At 34.6% G+C, this 23,926-nt stretch overlaps 1 protein-coding gene across 2 annotated transcripts in view; it reads left to right on the top strand.

The window, feature by feature from the left end:
• Positions 1-23,748, top strand: part of LOC150103586 (ubiquitin-conjugating enzyme E2 variant 2-like) — an 84,450-nt gene extending 60,702 nt beyond the window's left edge. For both annotated transcript variants that reach the window (XM_090397621.1, XM_090397622.1), the window contains exons 3-4: positions 2,561-2,686; positions 21,943-23,748. In XM_090397621.1, coding sequence (XP_090253747.1) covers positions 2,561-2,686; positions 21,943-22,083 — 267 coding nt within the window. In that variant the 3' untranslated portion in view covers positions 22,084-23,748. The remainder of the gene's footprint in view (positions 1-2,560; positions 2,687-21,942) is intronic.
• The last annotated feature ends 178 nt before the right edge of the window (positions 23,749-23,926 follow it).

Below are 23,926 nucleotides of genomic sequence, written 5' to 3'. Positions count from 1 at the left end.
GAAAATGTCAACTGCATTCTGAATGGAGAACCTATAGAACAAGTAAAACATTTCAGCTATTTAGGCACAATTTTTAGTCAAGGCAAATTAAATTAGGAAATAGACAGCAGAATTTGCAAAGCTGGTATGGTAGGAAGTCAACTGAATCAGTTTATATACAATGAGAGAGATTATTCAGAACACTAAACTAGCTGTATACAAGACAGTGTTCAACCCAGTTTTAATTTATGGATCTTAGAACTGGGTTAGAAATAAAACTCTTGATCAAGACTGAAGACCACATATATGAGAGTCCTTAGAAAGATTAGGGGGAATGAACAGATGGCATCAATGGTAATATCGTATTAAAAATGAGGATATTAAGAAAGAACTTGACATTGTTGGCATCCAGGAATGTATTAGCAAAGCTAATCTCAGGTGGTATGGTCACTTAAACAGATTGGGAGAGCAAAGATTAGCAAAACGTGTTCTCTGCAAGGATAGCAAGAAAAATACTCAGACGACCAAGATGTAGGTGGATTGATGCAGTAAAACCTTAAAAGACAGAAATATAAGATCTGATAATATTGGAATGTTGATAAATAAACAGGCTTATCTGGAGGAAAATTGTTCATAGGAAGTTAGTCATGATGTAACTTTTCATTTAGTACTATCATGAAATCCTGTACACCATCTAGAACCTTTGACTCTTATTCCGTATTAATTTATTCAGTTGACTCTCCACCATACCAGCTTTGCTTATTCTGTCATCTATTTCTATATTTAATTTGCTATCTTCGCTTAAAACTGTGCCTTCCTAAATAGCTGAAGTATCATTGAGAACGTAGTTGAAATTTTGGTGTTTCTGCTTTTTCTTCCTTTCTTTCCATAGTTTTGGTCTTTTGTCTGATTTTTCTGTCAAATTTGTTAAAGATGTTATTCAATTTAGAGAATCCTAGACTCTTGCACAGGATTTGTTTAGGAGTATATCATATGCATAAAGCAAGGAACTAAGTTTGATATCTCCAATTCTAATATCAGGTTTAGTGGCACTTTCTTTCATAATGCAATCCATATAGATGATGAATAAGAGTGAAAATAGTGTGCACCCTTGTCTCACACCTGATTATAAAAATCTGATCTTGACAACCTCTATTTGTCTTCAGCCCACTTTTTCTTCTCCATATTTCTCTTTCACTGTTTTATTTCTTTTCAAGTATACTTGCATAAATTTTTCCCATCTAGTTGGCCAAGTAGATAGCATACCTTCTCTGAGACTTTTGTGTTGTGGGTTCATTATCCCACTATGGGCATGGATGTTTGTGAAAGCTTGCTCTGGATGAACTTATATAGTTCCTTGAGCTTGTAAGGTTTGTCATTTAAGGGGGGGAAAATATTCTAGTAACACTTAGTAGGAAAATTCCTCTGTAATTCTGTTATATTCAATTTCATTCCCATTTTTATAGAGAAAACTATGAAAGCTCTATTCCTATCATCTGAAATTCAGCTTTTTCACCGGGCCTTCTGAATTATGCAGTATAGTCCCTGCAAAACTTTTATACCTCAATATTTGAGCATTTCAAGCTTTTGATAGCTTTTAACTACAAATATTGATATGTATTCCTGTTTGCATTCCTCTTGAATATTTTTTAATACTTTTCTATTATTGCTGCTTCTTTTATTTAACAGTCCTTCAAAATAATTACTTCAGTTTTCATACCCCTTTAAAATCATCTTTGATTCCTTTTACAATAGTTTATTTTCCATCATTTTTAAACCTTTTCAACAGCCTCCACAACATTTTGCCACCTGTCTGATATTTATCTTCTGTATTCTTACTAGTCTTCTCATGACTTTTGTTTAGCTACTTTTTCACTAGCTTAGCTCTCTTATATTTTTTCTCTGAGATCTTTTAGGCATCTGCCGACTTTGCTATGAATTTTAGATATGCTTTCTTCTTCTTTCTAGGACTACTTCCTGTGACTACCATGGTCTTATTTTTCTATTCTTGCAGAACTATTCTTGAAAACACTGAATTGATCAGTGTTTTCTTCTGAGGTTGCCAGTGAGACTCCAAAGTTTGGTTTTTGTTTTCAAACTGTTTCATCCCCCCCCCCTTTCTTCTTGAATAATGCTTGTAATAGTGGAATATACAGTTTGCCTTTAAAAGTTGCTCAACCTTTAAAAGTTAGAAGGATGATATTTGATTACTTCACATATAAAATGTGTTATTATTTTAAAACATATTTCTTTACAGCTATTGAGGATTAAAATCTCTTAGACTTTAAGGAAAGGCACTTGTTACACTTGAAATTGGACAGTGCAGTATATCATACACCTTGGAGCTTGAGCTCTGTTAAAATAAATATTCACATTTAAAGTATTTTCTCTGAATCAAGTACACATCAGACCAGATATGATATTCAAGTCACTGTCCTGGTTTAACTGCATATGATAATTAACTTATACTTGCTATGCATACCCTCTTTCAAACATATCACACTATGGCCAGTTTGCATATATAGCATGTTCTACAGCATTCACTGTTGTTGTATCTTACTATATTCTCTTTACTTTGTAGACACCCTATGAAAACAGAATTTATAGTTTAAAGGTCGAGTGTGGACTGCAGTATCCTGATGAGCCTCCTACTGTTAGATTTATATCTAAGATAAAGATGACTGGTGTCAGTGATAGTACGGGTATAGTAAGTACTCGTTGGTATTTTAGAGAATGTTCATGTAATTATTTTAGATTATCAAAATTTTTAAGTTTGGAAGTTAATGTCTTCATTTTTAATATGATATTGCAATCAGTTTATACCTTTAATTTTCTTGAGATTTTTTTTCATCTGTGGTCTTTAGTTCAAACCCAACTTTGACATTCCACAATTTAAAATGAGTTTCAACACTCGTGTATATTTCTTAGTTTGGTGTTGTATTCTGTGTAAATTTATTCTACAGGCTCCTCACCATTCTAGCCTTGGTTATTTTGAATTTGCCATCTTCACTAAAATTGATCCACTAACTAGAATTTGTAGGGTCACCATTGAGAATAAGTTAATGTTTTTCCCTATTTCTATCTTTTTATTATTTGTCTTGTGTGAGCTTTATATAGTGATTATTCCAATTATTAGTATTTTCAGAAGCAAGTAACATACACTAGTATGCTGCTTTTAGTATACTGTTATACAGTGTATAACAGTATATTAGTATACAGATGCATGTAGATATAATATAGGTAAGAAAGATTAAAGCACAGAAGAAGTAATGAAGCATGCTGTCCTAAAGGAAGCCACTTATTGAGCATGTGTCTTCTTGGCCATTGACCTCTAGGGCATAGGATAAGGGCGAGTCTCCTGTGTGCCATTTCATGCACAGGGCCGGCTCTACCGATGATGCAAGACGTGCATTTGCACAGGGCGGCAAAGTTGGCATAAACTATACAAAAAATAAGGGCGAAGGGGCGGCAAAATTCCTAGAGGCAGCCCTGTTCATGCATCCATGTTTCTTGAGGTTGGTGAAATTGTTTAGTGCAGAGGTTGATTTCTTAGAAGAGTCTTTAAAATTTATATTTTCCTTTATTTTTTTCAATGAATTCTGTGATAAGTGTCCGACATAGCAAGACCTATAGGCTGTGTACCAGTTGAATCAGATTAATCTTTGTGCTCTGCAGTCTTCTTACTGTGGGTCTCTTGCTTATTCAGCCATAAACAGGGCACATGGTAAACCCCTAGAAGATCTCTAAGGCTTGGAACTGATCCTTGGAGAGCTTATTTTTATATAGTATACTGGATGGAACTCATACTTCCACATCTCTCTCTCTCTCTCTCTCTCTCACACACACACACACACAGGTGGTACCATGGTAATATCTGCCAGAGATAAGGCTGACATAAGTCTTCTCCAGATCTTATATAGACAGCCAAGAAAAATTATCTTCCAATATAGCACAAACATCCAGTATGTTTCTGATCTGAGCCTCCATATTTCATTTGCTATCAACAGCACTCTTAATTTGGAAAGACCTGAGTTCAAATCCTGTCATAGATAGTGATTTCAACTGAAGGCTAATTAACCAGTCTCATGCAAATGGTTTTTCATTCTAAAAACAGGAAACCGGCCCTATAACCTTAGTTGCCTCACCAGAATTACAAATAACAACATCTGTCATAGAAGCCACCTTTCCAAACAAATTATCATGTGGTCTGCCTTTGCAGTTAGGCTGGCATTCTTTCTGGCTATTTACTGCATGACATGGTAGATGAATTCCTCTCTTTGAATTTCTCTGAGCTTTTATCCATATGCATCATTCTATACGTTAACAGCCTTTTCTCACTGACACAGATCCTGTAGATTGATGACAGCACACTCTGTTCCCCTTCACAATTCAGCATTCACTACTCACATGATTCAAGATTTCCATGACTAATGTCTTAAACAGTGATCTCTTTACCATTCTCCAGTGGGGGTTAGAATAATTTGAGTTTCAGTGCTATAAAAAAACAGTCCCTATGATTTTTCATAAGAAAAATCTCACTTTATTTCCTTACTTCTTCTGTACAACTCCTAATATTATATAAATGCCAAATCTACCCAACCAAATCTACCCTTACCTTTCTCATGTGTGGATTGATGTCCCACACAAAAACTTCTCTAAAATGCTTGATACCATTCATAAGAGGGCAATCTATTTAATAGATGACTTATAGACTCCCTCCAGTCACATTTTCATTGATGCTCCATTAGAGCATCATGTCTTTTCTACTCATTCATCCTGATTCTTAGTGGCTGTAGTAGCCATTTTACAAGAAATGTGACCACTGGCTGTTCAAAAAACATATGAACAGATTACTTCTCCACACATGATACTCTTGTGTTGTAGATTTTTGCAACATGTTGGGTTTGGTGTTGATTATTTATGAAAAGAAAAGAAAAAAAATCCAGTATTAGGATTTTGGAAAACAAAGATTACATTTGGTTCAATCCACTGTGGCCTATGTCTTGCTAGCTGTTCCTTGAATGCTCATTCTAGGTTTCCAGTGAAACCTGGAATGAGTACACACCTTACTCCATAAAAGAAAATATAAAATTTAAAACACATTATATGAATTGCCATCTATGCCAAATCCTTGCTTCCAGATCACCTATAATTTATCTAATGTTGATGGAAGCACGATTCCAATCTGCAGAAAAAAAGAACACAAGATACAGGAAGACTGGTCCAGAATTTCCAGTGATTGCTATCGTACACTTGTGGAAAGTATGCCCTATAATATTGCTGCAATCATCGCAGCGAAAGGAGGTCCTACATCATTAAGGTGGGTGACATGGCTGTTTGTTTCTCACACTATGCTGTCCATTGACTTCTTTCTGAGCAATGTATCTTATAACTTCTGTTTAATAAACTTATTCCTTTGTAGTTGCCACAGTTATTCTTACTTTCTTTTAAAAGTTGGGAATCACAGTGCATGATTCTAGTCATTGGGTATTCTTCCAGTGTTAAACATTTTCTTTATGGATTTTTGGTAGGCCATAGAAACATGGGGTTCTCCTAAAATGTGTCTTCAGTTTTTTGATAGTATCTTCATCCCAGCTAATCGCTTTGTTGAGTAAGGAATTAAGTTTGTTCATTTGGCTAGTGGTCGATTTCTGAGGTAAGTGGTTTGATCTTGTAATAGAATTGAAAGTTTTCTGTTGTACTCAGTAGTGTCCAACATTACTACAACTTTTCCTTTGTCTGCTTTAGTTATTGAGAACTGGTTGTTACTTCTCAAGGATCTTAGGGCCTTCATTTCAGCTGGAGATAAGTTTGGGGGTGGAAGTTTGGCTGAGTAGTACTACTCAGCCAAAAACTAAAGCTAAAACTCAGCTTTAGCTTTATTTATAATTGCATTTGATTTTGTAACCACCCATATGGTGGCATTCCAGCACATGACTCATTTCTGTAAATAAGATTAATGTCCTTGGTTCTAGCTTCACTTTGTGATTATGCTGATTACACTGATGATGGCTTGTTAATTTCTGGTAATGTTTTGGCCCCCTGGCCAAAATATTTGCAATAATAAATTATTATTCTTAATTTGTGAATACATGTGTCTAATAATCTTCATTATGCAAAGTTGTTTTCATCCCAGTTGTCTGTAATTACAGACAAGCTACTTGTTTTGCTTACATTGCAATATGGTGTCTGTTGTTTGGAAGGGAGGTTTATCACTATACACTGACATTTTCATTTCGGTCTTCTAAAAGAACAGGCATACTGAGCAAAAAAAGTTTTTTTTTTTTTTTATGTGAATAAAAACGAATCCTTCTGCATGTTTGTTTCATCAGAAGCACATCTATCACATTAAATAAAATATGTACTCAGTTCTTTTCTGTATTTCCTGAGAGGAGTGAACAAACCCTAGAGGTAGTGTAATACCTGGACAACTTGCAAGGCCCCAAATCCAATATTAAGCAGATAAGAACCAGTAGCAAATTCTCCATGCTTGCTGCGAGCTCATTAATTGAGAAAGAAATAATATTTATTTGTTAATAAATGCATGCATTTATAAGCATTCCATTTAGGCTTTTATTTTTGTAGACAGAAGACGTTTTAAACTTGCAGTGCAATAATTGAGCTTTGCGTTGTGTATCGAAGGCCAATACTAGTCAAGCTACCTTGGCTTGCTTGATTGTGGGAGCATCCAGGTCCTCGCTTCAGCACTGTGATTTCATGCGTGCGCATAGCCATTTCCGCTCCCTCCACGTCATCTCACCCTGTTGCTTAAACCTGGGCCATATGCAGTCAAAGTAGCTCTAGCCAGCCTTTACAAGCGTGCATATTGCTTGGGAAAATTTACAACCAACTTTTTATGACGATGTTATTGACCAGTTCATAAAAAAAAACTGTAGAATTTGTATTCAAGTAGCTAAATTGAAAAAGATAGAATATTATTAGTAAAATAAATGTTGATTTGTATGATTAAATGTACATAAATTTCTAAATGCAGGTAATCCTCGTATAATGCGGTTTCGATATAACGCAGTCTAAAATTGTAGTAACCCTTGTTGAACGCGGTACTTATACAACACGGTCTACAAATGTAGTAACCCTTTATCTTTTGATATGTTTTTGACCGCATGTTTATAAAATCTGATGTTTTTAAACATCAGATTTTATCTTCATTAAATTTGTGTCTGCCTGTATCCTGCATGTAATTATAAGTAGCAGGTCTTATTTCCTTGTAGTCATTCTGCAATAAAATTGCCAAATTTCATTGCAGGCAATATATTACCTTTGGTATGCTTTTACACAACCTTGTGAAATTTGCGCAATTTTGGAAAATGCTTAATTTTTGAATAAATCGATATTTTGTTAGGAACGCTTTCCAGATAAATGATCATCCATAGCCAGTGAGATTCTGAAGATGACAAGAGTGGTGTTTTGCAAGGTAGTATGGAGAGCAACATAGTCTCCTTTGGACTTAGTGGGTTGCCACCCTTATGTATTTTAGGAGGGGTGCTTAAGGGTCAAAGCTGTATAACTGAGAGGAGACCTCCACATAGCCTTTAAAGGAATGTGGAGAACCGACCAGGGCTTCTGACCTAATGTCCAATCCTCACATTCTCGTGGTGCACCCTGTTGGGTATCTACCTGGATACTGAACAAATGAGGATGGGCTGGCAATTTGGGATTTAGCCGACCAAATTGTATTCTTATTGGCTTAAACCACAATATTAAATGATGGTACAACATGATAGAATTTCATGCCGGCTGGGGCATCGCCCGGTTAAACAAGGCCCCCATTGTTTTTGCCAGGGAACCAGGACGAACAGCGAAAAGTCGGCTACTGGAACAAATCTGAAAGAACACTGCTAGAATACTTCAGGATCAGATCGGCACTACCAACATAAGAAACCTGAATGGCAAAGAAATTGAGCTAGCTGAGGAATTAGATAAGTACCAGATCGATACAATATAGGTGACTGAAACAAAAAAGACAAAAACTGGTGAGATCTTTCTGAGCAATAAATACAAAATGTTATATTAAGACAATGACAATCAAGGAAAAGGAGTAGCAGCCATAGTATTCAACACAAAATACGAGGCTCATGTTCTTGAATGAAAGGCAGTGTCAAGTAGAGTGATGTGGGCAAATATCAGAATGGGGAACTGGACAATGAGATTTATTTGTGCTTATGGTCCCACAGAAGGTTCTACTAAGGTAGAAGTGGAGGAATTTTTTGAGGCTTTAGAAAAAGCAACTGACACAATGAAAAAGGAAAAGTTGGTCCTTGTTGGGAATCTAAATAGCAGAGTAGGATATGATTGTCAGACATACAAAAATATTTTGGGAAAATTTGGAGAAAAGAGCAAAGCTAATAATAATGGCAAATAGCTGTTGGATTTCTGCTAAGGACATGGACTGGTTATTACTAACACCATGTTCCTACATAAAAATGTGCACAAATTCACATGGAGAGAAGAGGCTAGGAATAAGAAAAGTCTCATTGACTATGTTATTGTTGATAGTGATGTTTTCTCCCTGGTGCAGGACACCAGAGTGTACACAGGATTTGAAATTGAAAGTGATCACTATTTGGTCTTGAGCAGGATAAAATTGAATTTCATATTGAAAAGAATGACATGTAAGAAAGTTTTAAAGCGAATAAAAGTTGAGCAGCTGTCAAATGTGAACTGTAGACTAAAATACACAAAGATTATTGAAGAAAAAATGAAAGAGTTTGAGAACAGGAACCAAACCTTGGATATTCAGTGGCAAGCCTTGAAGAAAGAATTGATTGATTCAGCCAGGGAGGCATGTGGTGATTTTTGTATCCTGTTTGCAAGGATACAAAAATCAGAACTCCATGGTGGACACAGGAAGTTAAAGAGGCAGTGAAGGAAAAGAAAAAGCATATCTAAAGTTCCTGGCAAATAAGTCAGCTTGCGTTCTTAGAGAATACAGAGACAAATGTAAGAAAACTAAACACTGTGTAAAACTAGCTAAACAAAAGTCATGGGAGGACTTTGGCAAGAACATAGAAAATAAATATCAAGAAGGTGGTAAGATATTCTGGAAATTGTTGAAGAAGCTTAGAAATGGAGAAAAGAGTGCTGTAAAAGAGTTAGTGGTGATAAAGGTGACATGAAAACAGGAGAAAAAGATAACCTTGAAGTATGGAGTAATTACTTCGAAAAATTGCTAAATGAAACTAGCAGTGATGAGAGCACAGTGGTAAAAAACACTTAACAGGCATACAGTCAGGTATACATATCCATACTTGAAGTAGAAAAAGCCATCAAAGGCTTGAAATGTAGAAAGGCAGCAAGAGTAAATGATATTCGACCAGAAATGCTGAGGTATGATGGTATAAAAGTCTTACAGTGGTTGCACTGCATAGTTCAGAAGGCCTGGACAAATAGACAAATTCCTGATGATTGGAATAGAGCTCTAATAGTACCCATATATAAAAAGGGAAATAAAACTGAATGTGAGAATTACAGAGGTATTTAATTCTGAGTGTTCTGGGAGATTTATGCCAGTATACTTGAGAAACAGTTGAGAAGAATTGAGGAAGAACAAGCTAGATTCAGGTCAGATAGAGGCTGCTAGGATCAGATCTCCACTTTACGACAAATAGTTGAGAAAGCATGGTAATATAACAAAGATCTGTATTTAAGTTTTGTCGATCTGGAAAAGACATATGACAAGGTGTCAAGAGAGAAGCTGTTCAATACAGTACAGTTATATGGGGTCAGTGGGGCATTATATCAAGCAATGCTTGATCTTTATTTGAGTTGCAAGTCAGCAGTTAGAATTGAAGAAAGTACATGAAGATCTTTTAATGTTAAATCTGGTGTAAGACAAGGATGTACATTATCCCCTCTGTAATTCATTATCTATATGGATCACATTATGAAGGGAAGTGGAATTAAACATGATATCAGAATTGGAGATGTTAATGTCAGCTTTTTGCTTTATGTGGACAATGTTATACTTCTAAATAAATCCGCTACAAGTTTGCAAGATTCTCTGACTAAATTGAATAACTGTTGTAATAGATATGGTATTGAAGGTCAGCAATAAAAAGACAAAGACAATGAAAATAGGTAGAATTGTTGAAAATGTCAACTGTGTTTTGAACGGAGAACCTGTGGAACAAGTAAACATTTCAGCTACTTAGGTATGATTTTTAGTGAAGATGGTAAATTAAATATGGAAATAGACAACAGAATCAACAAAGCTGGTGTGGTAGGAAATCATTTGAATAAATTCATATGGAATAAGGGAGAAATTAGTCAGAACACTAAATTAGCTGTATACAAGACAGTGTTCCAACCAGTTTTAAGTTATGGATCTGAGAGCTGGGTCAGAAGTAAAACACTTGACCAAAGACTAGAGACCACAGATATGAGAGTGCTGAGAAAGATTAGAGGTGTGAACAGATGGCAATATCATATTAAAAATGAGGATATTAGGAAAGAACTTGACATTGTCAGCATCCAGGAATGTGTTAGCAGAGCTAATCTCAGGTGGTATGGTCACTTAAATAGAATGGGAGAGGAAAGATTAGCAAAACAATTGTTCTCTGCCAGGTTGGCAGGAAAACGACCCAAAAGAAGACCAAGATATAGGTGGATTGATACGGTACAAAGTGCCTTAGACGATAGAAATATAAGATCTGATAATGTTGAATTCTTGACAAATAACAGACTGATTTGTAGGAAAATTGCAGATAGGAAGTTAGTAATGATGTAAATTTTTCATGTACTATCATATCCTGTACTATCATTCCTGACATGTACGCCTCTAGGGGTACATGTCAGAAATGTGATGATGATATAATGTTTCAAGCCTTTTCATATGAGAAGCAAGTGATATATATTCCAAAGAGGAATATGGAATTCGCAGTAAGATTCCTTTTATTGGAAATGCATTTGTTTTTCTCAATTAATGTATTCCTGTTAATTGAGTGATTATTCTTCATGTCTACTTAATAAAAATGAAATAAAGATGTGTTCAAGGACACTTGAACACATCGTATGGCCTGTGTTTAAGCAACAGAGTGAGATGATGTGAAGGGAGCGGAAACGGCTATGCGCATGCATGAAATCACAGCGCTGCAGCGAGGATCTGGAAGCTCCAACAACCGAGAAAGCCAAGGTAGCTTTGACTAGATGAGCATGCATTGGCCTTCAGTATACAACGCAAAACTCAATCATTGCCGCAAAAGCTTAAGACGTCTTCTGTCTACAAAAATAAAAGCCTAAATGGAATGCTTATAAATGCATGCATTTATTAACAGAATAAAAGAGGAGGAAAAATTTTGTACATACCTTTTTTGACACTGATGTCTTCAAAATCCATGTTCCTGCTGAAGGTTGTTTATAACAAGGGAGAAGTGTTGGGGCATTGTTTTTATGCAGGAAGAATAAATTGGAAACCCGGGTTTGTTTTGATAATATATATATATATAAATTTTCGGGTCCCGAAAATGTTCCGATGATGGTCAGTCAACCGAAACGGTTCGCACCTCATTAACCTTCTCCCCTACCCCAGTTTTGTCATAAGTAACCCCCCCCCCCCAAAAAAAAAAGTGCCCTTAAACACAATAATATATATATTAAAACAAACCTGGGTTTCCAATTTATTCTTCTCCCATCAAAACATCCCCCCCCACACTTCCCCCTTGTTATAAACAACCTTCAGCAGGACATGGATTTTGAATCAAAACAAACTATGTACAAAATTTTTCCTCTTTTATTCTGCTATAATTGCCTTCAATACTCACCCATAATGCCCTAAAATTTGTCTAAAAATTTTTTTGAGTAAAAATAGCCAAGGGATTTAAAATAACGGACACTCCTAGACAAAAACGCGCTATAATAGCTGTAATAATAATAGTGTTTAAGAGGAGTAGCATGGGGATTTTTCCCAGAAACAATACCTAGTAAATATTTTAATTTTTAATATACTTGAGCTTCATTTTTTTTAGATACACACATGCTAATCTTCAAGTCAGTGCACTATCACAGATATGAATCCGAAATATTGTAATCAACTAAAATAAAATAATGTATAAATATATTGTTCTATTATACTCCATGACCGACTTTAATATATAAGTGGGGAATGGCATATTTGGAGCAATCAAGCTCTCACAAATGTAACAAATTGGTGCAGTTACATTTGTTATATGCAGTTGACAGGATCAAATATAACAATATATTAACTATTTTCACTTTCTCAAGCAATCCTTTCATATCCTCTCTCATACTGTATTTTATCACCATTCAAATGGTTGGTTGGTTGGTTTGGTTTGGTTTGGTTGGACTACCATCTCTTTTACTTTTCTTTTCTACTTTTCAATTACATTTGTTAAATTTTGGAGAGATAAAGTATCAGTATATCAAGTATATATGTTGGTTATAAGTGGGGAATGACATAGTTGGAGCAATCAAGCTCTCACAAATATAAAAAACTTGAAGTAATAATACCATCATTTGCAACTTTTATAATTGAATCATCATACCATGTTATTATTATTATTACCCGATTCCTCCATGGAGTCAAGGACTCATAAAGGGAGGCCATAGATCATCAACATCAGCTGTCATGTCTTCTCTTAAACTCATTCACACTGCATTCACTCATTGCTCTGTGAGAGAAAAATCTGTCTCTCACCACTTTTTTAACTGCATGCAAACTTAACTTCTACAAGTTCATCATCAAATTCCTGACATATACCCTCAAGGGGTGTACAGGATATTATAATAATACTATATGAAGAATTTACATCATTACTAACTTCCTGTCAACAATTTTCCTCCAAATCAATCTGTTATCTGTCTTCTAAGGCATTTTTTACTGTATCAGTCTACCTATATCTTGGTCTTCCTCTGGGTCTTTTTTCCTGCCAACCTGACAGTGAACACTTGTTTTGCTACTCTTTCCTCTCCTTTTCTGTTAAGTAACCATACCACCTGAGATTAGATTTGCTAGCACGTTCCTGAACGGTAACAATCTCAAGTTCTTTCCTAATATCCTCGTTTTTAATATGACATTAATGCCATCTGTTCATGCTCCTAATCTTTGTCAGAACTCTCATATCTGCGGTCTCTAGTCTTTGGTCAAGTGTTTTTTTTCTAACCCAGCTCTTAGATCCATAAGTTAAAATTAGTTTAAACACTGGCTTGTATACAGCTAATTTAGTGTTTTTGACTAATTTCTCTCTTATTCCATATAAATTTATTCAGTTGACTTCCCACCATACCAGCTTTGTTGATTCTGTTGTCTATTTCCATATTTAATTTACCATCATTAAATTCCTGCTATGTACTCTAAAGTGATGTACAGGTTATGATAATACTACATGAAACACTTACATCATTACTAACTTCCTATCTACAATTTTTCTCCAAATCAGTCTATTATCTGTCAAGACTCCAACATAATCAGATCTTATATTTTTATCTTCTAAGGCACTTTTTACTGTATCAATCCACTTATATCTTGGTCTACCTCTGGGTCTTTTTCCTTCCAACTTAACACAGAAACAGTTCTTTTGCTAATCTTTCTTCTCCCATTCTGTTCAAGTGACCAGACCACCTGAGATTAGCTCTGCTAACACATTCCTGGATGCTAACAATGTTAAGTTCTTTTCTAATATCCTTATTTTTAATATGATATTGCCACTGATGCCATCTGTTCAAACTCCTAATCTTTTTCAGGACTCTCATGTTTGTGGTCTCCAATCTTTGGTCAAGTGTTTTATTTTAACCCAACTCTCAGATTCCTAAGTTTAGTGTTTAATTTAAAATTATTTAATTTACCATCTCTTCACAAAAAATTGTGCCTAAGTAGCTGAAATGTTTTACTTATTCCGTAGGTTCTCCATTCACGATGCATTTGATATTTTCAATGTTTCTGCTTATTTTCATTGTCTTTGTCTTGTTATTGATGATTTTCATATCAAATTTATTACAACAGTTATTCAATTTAGTAGGGAAACTACAACTGTATTAGGAATAATTAATTTTATTTCTCGACATTTTGTACCTTCATATTAAGATCATCATCTGGAGTTCACACACACAAGCTATATTATATTTCAAACAGCACACCAAGGTGACAGTGATTTGATCAACCATTATTCTACTGGCCTCGCCTCTTGTGGAAAAAAAAATCCTACATCTCAAAACTATATCCTGTTTATAACATCATTAGAGAATAACTTATACAGATGCTCCTTATCCTCTACTCACTTTCCATATAATGAAAATTTTCATCAGTTGATAACTTGTAACATCCTTTCAGAAGTTTATAGATCTCTATCATCTCTTCACCCCCCCCCTCCCTCTTTTTCTTGTTTACCAGTGTCTGCATTCTGCACATTCTCATCCTGTCATCATAATCCCAGTATCTTTGTTACTCTTCTTTGCACCCTTTCCACAGCTGCACTATGTTTGGAACCTAAGAGATCAAATCTGCACACAGTAGTCTAGGGGTGCAGTCTTATGAAGGCATTGTAAATAAGCAGAATGACTTCCTTATTCTTTGATGCCTATGTTTATTTCAGTATTGCAATTATCCTCTGAGTTGTATTTGCAATTTTTGTGACCTTTGAACTTCAGTTTCCTATCTGCCATAACTCCATGATTCCTACCCTCATCAGTTTTTTGTAACATAATCTGTCCAATATAACATGCCTGTTTCTCATCACACACTCCAAAGTACATAACTTTACATTGAATTGAAAACCATTGTAATTGATTGTACCCCACTGTGAATAAGGTAAGAAATTGCATATCATTATGCAATTTCTTAATTTATTCACAGCTTTTTTGTGTCTTCTTTTACTGCTTACCTTTCATGTCCTTCCAACATCTCTTTAATTGCTTTTTTTTTTTACTCTTTCCAATTCTCTTGTCATCTAGATCAGAGGTCGGCAACATAGTGCCCGCGGGTGCCATGGCATCTGCGGTGAATTTTTAGTGCACCCTCAGAGAAATTATTGTAAACTGCTTTGGAGCTCACACCGTAATTTAGCAGCGTAAATCGCAGTATATCTGAGAGATACATTCATTACTAGTATGTGCTAAAATGCATGAAAACATAAAGAAAAAACACTGCAAATATAATATATGATGGTACAAATTAAGTGAATATTCAATCCAACATTATTTCATAGCCGAATATAGAAATGACAAAAGTTTCAGCAGGCGCAAGCATAAGTAGTGCAACTTATGGGCAACTCGTAGTAAAGGTGGAGCAATCTCCAGACCTCTTTCCTTAGTATTTTCCATAAATGTAAAGTATATCTTGCAGAGGGACATCTATGATAAATATTGAATCCAACATTATTTCATAGCTGAATATAGAAACTACAAGAGTTTCATGCTGAATATATATAAACTAAAAGTTTCGGCAGACACAAGCATAAGTAGTGCAACTTATGGGCAACTCGTAGTAAGGGTGGAGCAAGCTCCAGACCTCTTTGTATTTTCCATAAATGTAAAGCACATCTTGCAGAGGTCAGCAACCTTTTTAATATGAAGAGCACAATAAAAAATATAGCATTTTTTCTCTCATTTCAGGCTTAGAAATTCTATGATTAGTTGTTTTTAAGAAATATGAGATTTCGAATTTTAGCATTATTTTATTTACCTTGCTTTTACAACATATTTTTGTCACATATGAATGAATATAAAATACCATAAAAAATAATAAATGAATACAAAAAGAATATTCATGTTAACAATTAGCATGTATCTGTCAGATCAGATGCGAGCACATTGCTTTATCAATCATAATGGCAAATGTATTTGTTTATTATGCAATAATAGTGTGGCTATTTCTAAAAAAAAGTAATATAGAAAGACATTTCCTATATTCTTATCGAAATCGCTATCCTCGTTTGATTCTGAAATAGTATGATTCTGTCATGAGCTACCTCCTTGTAGAATTTCATCACTTTTGCAATATATCATGTCATCTTCAACTGCCTTCCATCAATATCTCAAAATCCATTAGGTCCTATACCACCTATAGTAACTCAACAGATTGAAGAGGCACAGCATTGCATTTCCAAACTGCAAAACTTAATGATTATTATGTTGAATCTTTCCCTGCTTTTCTTATCACGTAGCCAGGCTAAGTGATACCTGTTTGTCCCTGCTAGAGATCAGGCAAGTGGGTTTTTCATCCCCAAAACTCAAAGCTGACCATAGAACCCACACTCCATTAATTTACATTGCATTAATTTAATAATACTATTAATACCATTACTATATAAGTGGAATGATCCCAAAGTAAAAGATAAAATTTACTGAAATAGTTATTTTTATCATGAACTATGACTGCATGTTTGCTTTGTTAGCTTTGATTATAATTATATTCTTATTGCGCTTTAGCAGCGACAGAGCTAAAACTTCATTTTTAGATAGATTGCTATGAGGAGGTACAGATATTTGCATAAATCGTACCTTGAACACTTAGCAAAGAAATTCTTCTGCAATTCCATTCAGTTTTATCCTCCTTTTTATAGATAGATGGGAATTGCAAGAGCTACTCCAATCATCTGGAATCCAACATTTTGACCAGGCCTTCTGAATGATGCAGAACTTACACCTTTATATTTCAGCATTTCAGGCTTTTGATAGCTTTTTCTACTTCATGTATTATATTACTCTTGTATGTTTTCTATCACCATGCTTTCACTGATTGCTTCATTCAGTAATCTTTTAAATTAATTACACCAACATCTGGAATTCTTTATCTTCAGTTTTCATGTTGCCTTTATCATATCTGATTAAGTTTCATTATTTTTTTCCTCATTCTTAAGTTTTACGGTATATCCTCCAGAACATCTTTGTCGCATTTGTGATGTTGTCTTCTGTATTCTTATCGAAATCATCCCGTGAATTTTATTTAGCTACATTTACACTGGCTTTGCCTTTCTTGCATTTTTCTCTTTTTTCTCTCAGAGCATATGTTAGGAACTTTGAATACATTGTAATTTCCTGAATCGACCGTGGAGTTCTGATTTTTCTATCCTTGCAGGCAACTTCACCACACATACCTCCCTTGAATTAATCACTGTTTTCTTCAGCATTAGCCACTCGGTCTCCAAGGCATATTTCTTGTTTTCAACCTTTTTATATTCTTAAATAATATTTATGCAGTCAAGTCTACAGTTCATCTCTGGAACTGTCTAATTTTGATTCTTTTTATAGCACTCTTGCTTTTTGATATGATATTCAATTTCATCCTGTTCCAAACTAAACAACGATTACTTCCTGTTTCTCCTATATGCCCTGAACTAGCATAAATATATTGCTGCTAATAATAACATAGTCACTGAGGCTTTTCTTATTTCTGCTCTTCTCTCCATGTGAATTTCTGTGCATCTTTATGTTATAACATGGTATTAATAATGGCTAGTCCTTGGCCTTGACAGAAAGCCAGCCATTACTTACCATTATTATTAGTTTTCCTCTTTCTTCAAAATTTCCCAAAACATTTCTATATTGTCTGATTATAGCATTTCATGTAGATTGATGTGGACAAATATGCATTTGTCCACATCAAACTACATGAAACTGTCTGCCATTCAAGAAGATTATCTTTGTGTTTATTTATGAAAACTAGGTATTCCTTTCTTCCTTGACCATAATTGCTTGAATATATTATCTTCTATGAATTTTTTTAATAAATAATAAATATAGTTGATAGCTTATATTTGATAGTTGATATTTAGAAAAATCTAACCGTTTGTTTCATTAACACTAATTCTGTCAGCCTGGTACTTCTGTAATTGTTATGCCAGTTCCAGATCTTTTCTGTTGATACTTCTTACATTGATGGTGCCTATCTTGCATTCTGTTAATGTTGAGTTGGAATTTGTTCCAGTAGCTGACTTTTCATTGCTTGCTCTGGTTCATTCCCTGATGAGAACAGTGGGATGCCTTGTTGGGCTGGATGATGCCCCAGCCTGCATGGCATTTCATCTTGTTATACTTTCACAGTCTTTTGTTTTAAGCTAATACAGAAAACAATTTGGTTGGCTAAATCCCAAATTGGCAGTTCATTCTCATCCATTTGCTGTCCAGGTAGTACCTTACCCGCCTACAGGGTGCACTATGAAAAGGTGAGATTGTACATTAGGTCAGAAGTCCCAACTAGTTCTCTGTATTCCTTAAAAGGCTATATGGAGGGCTCTTCCCAGTTGTTTAGCTTTCCTTTCATCCAAACAGATGAAAGGCTGTTTTTTTTTTCCATTTATTGGAAAATAGCAAAAAGGGCCAATTTCTTAAGAATCCTGAGAACTCTTCGTCAGTCTCTCTTTACCATATATTACACTCACACATAGTGCCTCCTCTAGTTACTTGATATATGCATTCCTAAAATGCTTGTATAAACTGAACATGATTTCTCTACTCATATATATGTAAAGTAGGAAAATACTTACTGCCACTGTATAAAATCTGTGAAATGAAGCTTGCAACACAACTTGTTTGGATGGTTTAAGTATATTATACAAACATTTATTAAGAAAATATTTTTAATTAATATGCTTTTGTAGTTTCAGGATTCTGAGAAGCCAATGGCTGTAACAGGCCATTGAGTCTAGCTTGAAAGGGAAGATGCAATCCATTTGTAGTGCTCTCTCTCACATCTGCTTTTGTCCAGTTACTTTTTGGCATGTTTTTCTACACCACTAGTAGTAGCACTGTAACTTACTGCATGCTTACAGACCATTATTAATTCATTAATTTCACTCTCTCTTAATAAAATGTATTATGTTATTATCAGTTTATTTCCCAAAAATCTTACAGTTGATGTTATGATCAGCACAGCATGATATTAAATTACACCGATAATAGGATTCACAATTAAATGTACACATTTATACACCTCTGTTAATAAAATTCGTATGAAATGCTATATTAACAAACTGAAGTTCAATTAACAAAAGTGCATTATTTGACATTCTTTCACTACAAGAGACTAACAACAAATGGGCTGAATGTTTGGCAGATCACACTGATATCACAAAAAGAATGAATGTTTGACTGAATTCATTCTTGCTCAAGTCATTTATCGGATTTTTCTTGAGTGTTCCTAAGTGCATAACTTTGAGTTGAGCACACAAGTAAAATGAAAATGACTAAATATTGTTCACATAAGTTTGAATCCTCATAACCTGAACATGCCTAAAGAGAAGACTTAATATATATATATATTTTTTTTTTACCAACCTGATTGCCTAAGATGGATAACATATTTACTCTCCAACCTGCAACAGGCTATAAGTTTAAATCCTGCCTCACACATAGATATTTATGAATATCTGGTGGAGATGAATTTCATTGCCCAATGTGAAACCACTGCCATTCTAATTGGTAGTGCCTTGGAAAGTTCCATGTTTGGTCTCTAGAGTAGGGTTGGTAGATTATGCAAAGAATAAATAAATAAAAATCTCTTGGCCCACTCATGGTATTAATATACTATAGGTTGTTTTATTTTTTTTAATGTTTTATTTTATGTTTTTATTTATAGTTGTTAAGTGCAGAAAGTAGCAAGATCTGATAAGGCCAAATGACTGGAGGACCAATGCAAGGATATTGAACAGTACTATGGGGAACACAAAACTAGAGAAGTCTGTAAACTTATAAGAAATGTCAATAGGAAGTGACAAACAAGATTAGGAGCCGATGAAGATGATAAAGTATTGATGGATAAGACCGCAATCATACACAGATGGACAAGATATTGCAGCAGACTCTATAAAAATCAGCTAAATAATACTGCAACAGAAGTAATCAAAGAACTAAAAGCAATCTCTCCACCAGCAGAGATCTGTGGAAATGACAACATAATAGGCAAGATGCTAAAATATGGGGGAGAGGAGAATTGGTTGCAAAAGAAATGCATATGCTATGTAATGAAATATGGAGATCAAGGTACCCCCAAAGAATGGAAAAAATCGGTCTTGGATTCTAAAGCACTGCCTTTCTTCATAAGAAAAGGTAGTGCTTTAGAATGCACCAATTACAGAACCGTTGCACTAATGATTCATTTGGGCAAAGTTCTGGTGAAAATACAGGATGCCTGAAGGGTCATATGGAGGCACATCTTCCTGATGAGCAAACCGGATTTTGAAAAGCTCAAAGTACAGTGCAACAAATACTCCCACTAAGACTAATAGCAGAGAAAGCTCAAAGAAAAAACAAATATACTGCTGTTTCGGGGACTTCCAAAAAACTTTTGACAATATTGATCAAAATATAACATGGGCAATCTTGGAATCCTATGGTGTGGACAATAAATTGATCTGCCTGTTGAAAGATATAAATAGCCAAGCAGAAGCTACAGTCAGCATAACAGGTGTGACTGGAGATTGGTTTGCCACTAGTCTGGGCACAAGACAAGGGGATCTAGTATCACCAGTCATCTTCATCACACATCTGGGAATAATACTAGATGAGATTAAATAAGAAGGTAGAGGCATTTCAGTAAGTGGTATGAGAATAAACTACCTCTGCTTTGCAGATGATATCGTCCTGATTGAAGAAGATGCACATCATGCATATCCTTTTCCTTCTGCATATAGTGTTTGCAAGCCTGGAATGGATACTGAACACTTTACACAGAAGGGAAAAGATATGGCCTAAATGTCAATTTTGAAAAAACTAAAACAGTGATATTTGGACAATAGGAGTTACTGAACAAAGTTACCATAGAAGGATTTCAACTAGAAAATGTGTAACACTTGGATGACACGTGACTTTGGACCCCCCCCCAACAAAAAAAAAAGTAAAAATTAGAATAGTCAGAGCAACAGTTACCTTAAATGCTATGGACAAAATATATGGAAGACTGAGCTATAAAGATACACATAGAACTGTATATTGTGCATACAGTTCTATGTATAGACATAGAACTGTATGCACAATACTGCATACAGCATGCTCTATGGATGTGAGGCCTCGGTACTCCTGAGAGAATCTGAAAGAAGGAGGCAACGAAATTACTCGATCAAGACAGTTCTTCAAGAATTGCGGAAGGTTATGACACTGAAGGAGAACCAAAGATTAAATCAACCTCCCGAGGGTTCAGCTTTCTAATGTACACCTAATGTCCACAACTAGTAACAAAGCAATCATCCAAGCACTGGCAGTGCCTGACAATTTTTGCCCATATGGATTTTAGCATTCGAGATGAAGTGCTACAGAAAGATTTCGAAAATAAGCTGGATCCAGAAAGTGAACAACGAGGAAATATATAATCAAATACAGCGGGGGGGGGGGGGGGGGGGATCTGATCCAGAAAATAATTAAAAGGAAACTACTCCTATTTGGCCATGTATGTAGAATGAACGATGAGAGGAAATTAAAAACGCTGCTGTTTGGGATGATTGAAGGGAAGAAGTAAAGAGGAAGATCAAATAGAAAATGGGATGATGACATCAACTGGTCCAGAAACTGTACACAAACTGAGTCATCTTGCACAAAATAGAATGCAATGGAAGAGTCATATCAGGATGGCATCAAACACCTACAGGCATTGAGCCCATGGTTGTTGATGATGAGGTGGTTATTTTCACATAAGACACACACACACACCAGGGATAGAATCTAGTATTATAATCTGGTATTGTATACACATACGCTACTGGACCCTGTCCTTGCAACTTTTAATATTCTATTACTTTTGTTTCCAGAGTTTTCCATTTTGAATTGAAGTTTCTTGAAAACTACAAAGATAAAAGCAGTGGTTGTTCCATTTTATTTTTTAAAGCTTTACAGGCAGGGATGGGGAGGCAATTGCTAAATCCTGAATAACTCAAGGTCTTTTTCCACTTTGTCAGAAATGTATTTAGTTATATTCATCATGCCTGAAACTTTTTCAGGGTCATCTGATTTTAAAGTAAATATTGCATGTAACAAAAAATATGTATGTATTTATTCCAGATAGACCGAAGAAGCCTTCCAGTATTAAACCGTTGGCAACGAAATTACTCGATCAAGACAGTTCTTCAAGAATTGCGGAGGGTTATGACACTGAAGGAGAACCAAAGATTAAATCAACCTCCCGAGGGCTCAGCTTTCTAATGTACACCTAATGTCCACAACTAGTAACAAAGCAATCATCCAAGCACTGGCAGTGCCTGACAATTTTTGCCCATATTGATAAGGAAGAAAATGTTTCTTGGGACTCAAAATAAAAATTTAAAAAATTGAGAGAGAGAGTGAGAGTGTCTGTGAATATGTGATTGAGTCTCTTCTCCATTGCTCTTGTCATTTATGAACTTAATTCTGATGGCATTTTAGGGATGATAGAAACAGTCCAGAGAAGCAGGCTTCTCTGGGTGTTTTAGCAGTTCCATCCATAATGGCTGGCAGTGGAAATCAAAATTATTACTATCCTAGTAAGGCTTTCTCGCCTAAGTTATGGGTTAAGAAAAATCTCACTAGAAAATGTAGCCTGTTTGAATGATTGTTCCTTATCAGCCAACCTTTAATGCCTTTTGTGCACTTTGTAATTGTTTTTGCCAGCTAATAAGAACAAAGTCATTAAAATGTTCACTATATTTAAGGCATCCAGTGAAATCTGACATGTTAATAAATACAGGTATGTCATTTTCTTTTATATATATATATATATATTTATATATATATATAAAGTGAACTGAATTTGGCACTTTTGTTTTTTTAGTAAGAAAAAAAAAAAAGAGTGTAGCTTAAACACAAGTACTGTATTATTATTAGTATTATTATTTGTTTTAATTTCCAAACCTATTATCAGAATTGTTATACTGGGGTGTTAATGGCACTTGAAGTTTTGCATGATAAGTATAATAAAAGTATACACAAAAAAAAAAGTAACTAACTTCTTTTCTATGTCATTAAATTTCTTTTTAGTGCTTGCTCTTTTTAATATTTAATGTTTTTCTCTGTTCTTTTTTCTGTTTATTCTGCATTTATTGTTACTCACCTTCTTACCTATAGAATTTAATATAAGGATTTGATGACAGACAACATGATTCAGTGATAAATTGTTCTTAGAAATAAAATAAAAAAAAAATGCTTTCCTATTAGCATAAAATAAGTCAGGCTGGAAATATTAAACTGATTTCTGTACCATTTTGAACTGCTCACATTCCTTTTCCTAGCTGAACTGGTATGTTAAGTGACTGCCTTTTTTTTTTTTTTTTTTTTTTTTTTAATTTTTATTTATTTTATTATTATTTTTTTGATACTTGAAAAGTGCAGTTGTGCAAAAAGGTAGTAACTTTGCTAAGCTTTGCTAATATTGCATGTACTAATTTTTTGCTTGCATTTCAGAATATTTGAATGTATTGGCAAGAATGAATCACATAAGGACCGTTTTTGTGATATCATTTATGCCCTGCTTTATAAAGCCTAAAACTTGATTATGTTTGTGCAACATAATTTTTTTAAAAACACACTTTCACACTCACCTGTGATGAAAAGGAAAATGTTAAAACTTTGTCTTATCTCGTATTCTAAGCCCTATAGCTAATGCTTAGTGTTTTAATTGGAGTAAATAATACATTAGTGAAAGTCAGTGTTGTAATTCAGTAAACATTATGAAGAATGTAAGCCAAGTTCACAAGCTTATAATAAAAATTTAAATGCAAATTGACTCCTGCATATTGAAATAAGTGATTTATATATTACCTTATACACATCTCCTATGTATAATAAATTCTTTTGACCCTGCATACCAAAATGAATAAAAATTGCTAAAAATGAGATTGTTGTTGTTTTGGAAAATACTGTTGGGTGTCAGTGAATTGGCAAAACAGAAAAACTATAGTATTTTTTTTTTTTTTTTAAATATGTTGAAGGTTTGCAGAATTCACATTATTAGGAATCAGCTCTCAAAACCGTGATGAATAAAAATTACAATAAATTATTTAGTATTACACTA

This window comes from Typopeltis vanoorti, chromosome 9, assembly GCF_054136105.1.
Source record: "Typopeltis vanoorti isolate ZY-2024b chromosome 9, IOZ_Tvanoo_1.0, whole genome shotgun sequence".
Lineage (NCBI taxonomy): Eukaryota > Metazoa > Arthropoda > Arachnida > Uropygi > Thelyphonidae > Typopeltis > Typopeltis vanoorti.
The sequence above is the reverse complement of the archived record's forward strand: the minus strand, read 5'-3'. Positions and strand labels throughout refer to the sequence as shown.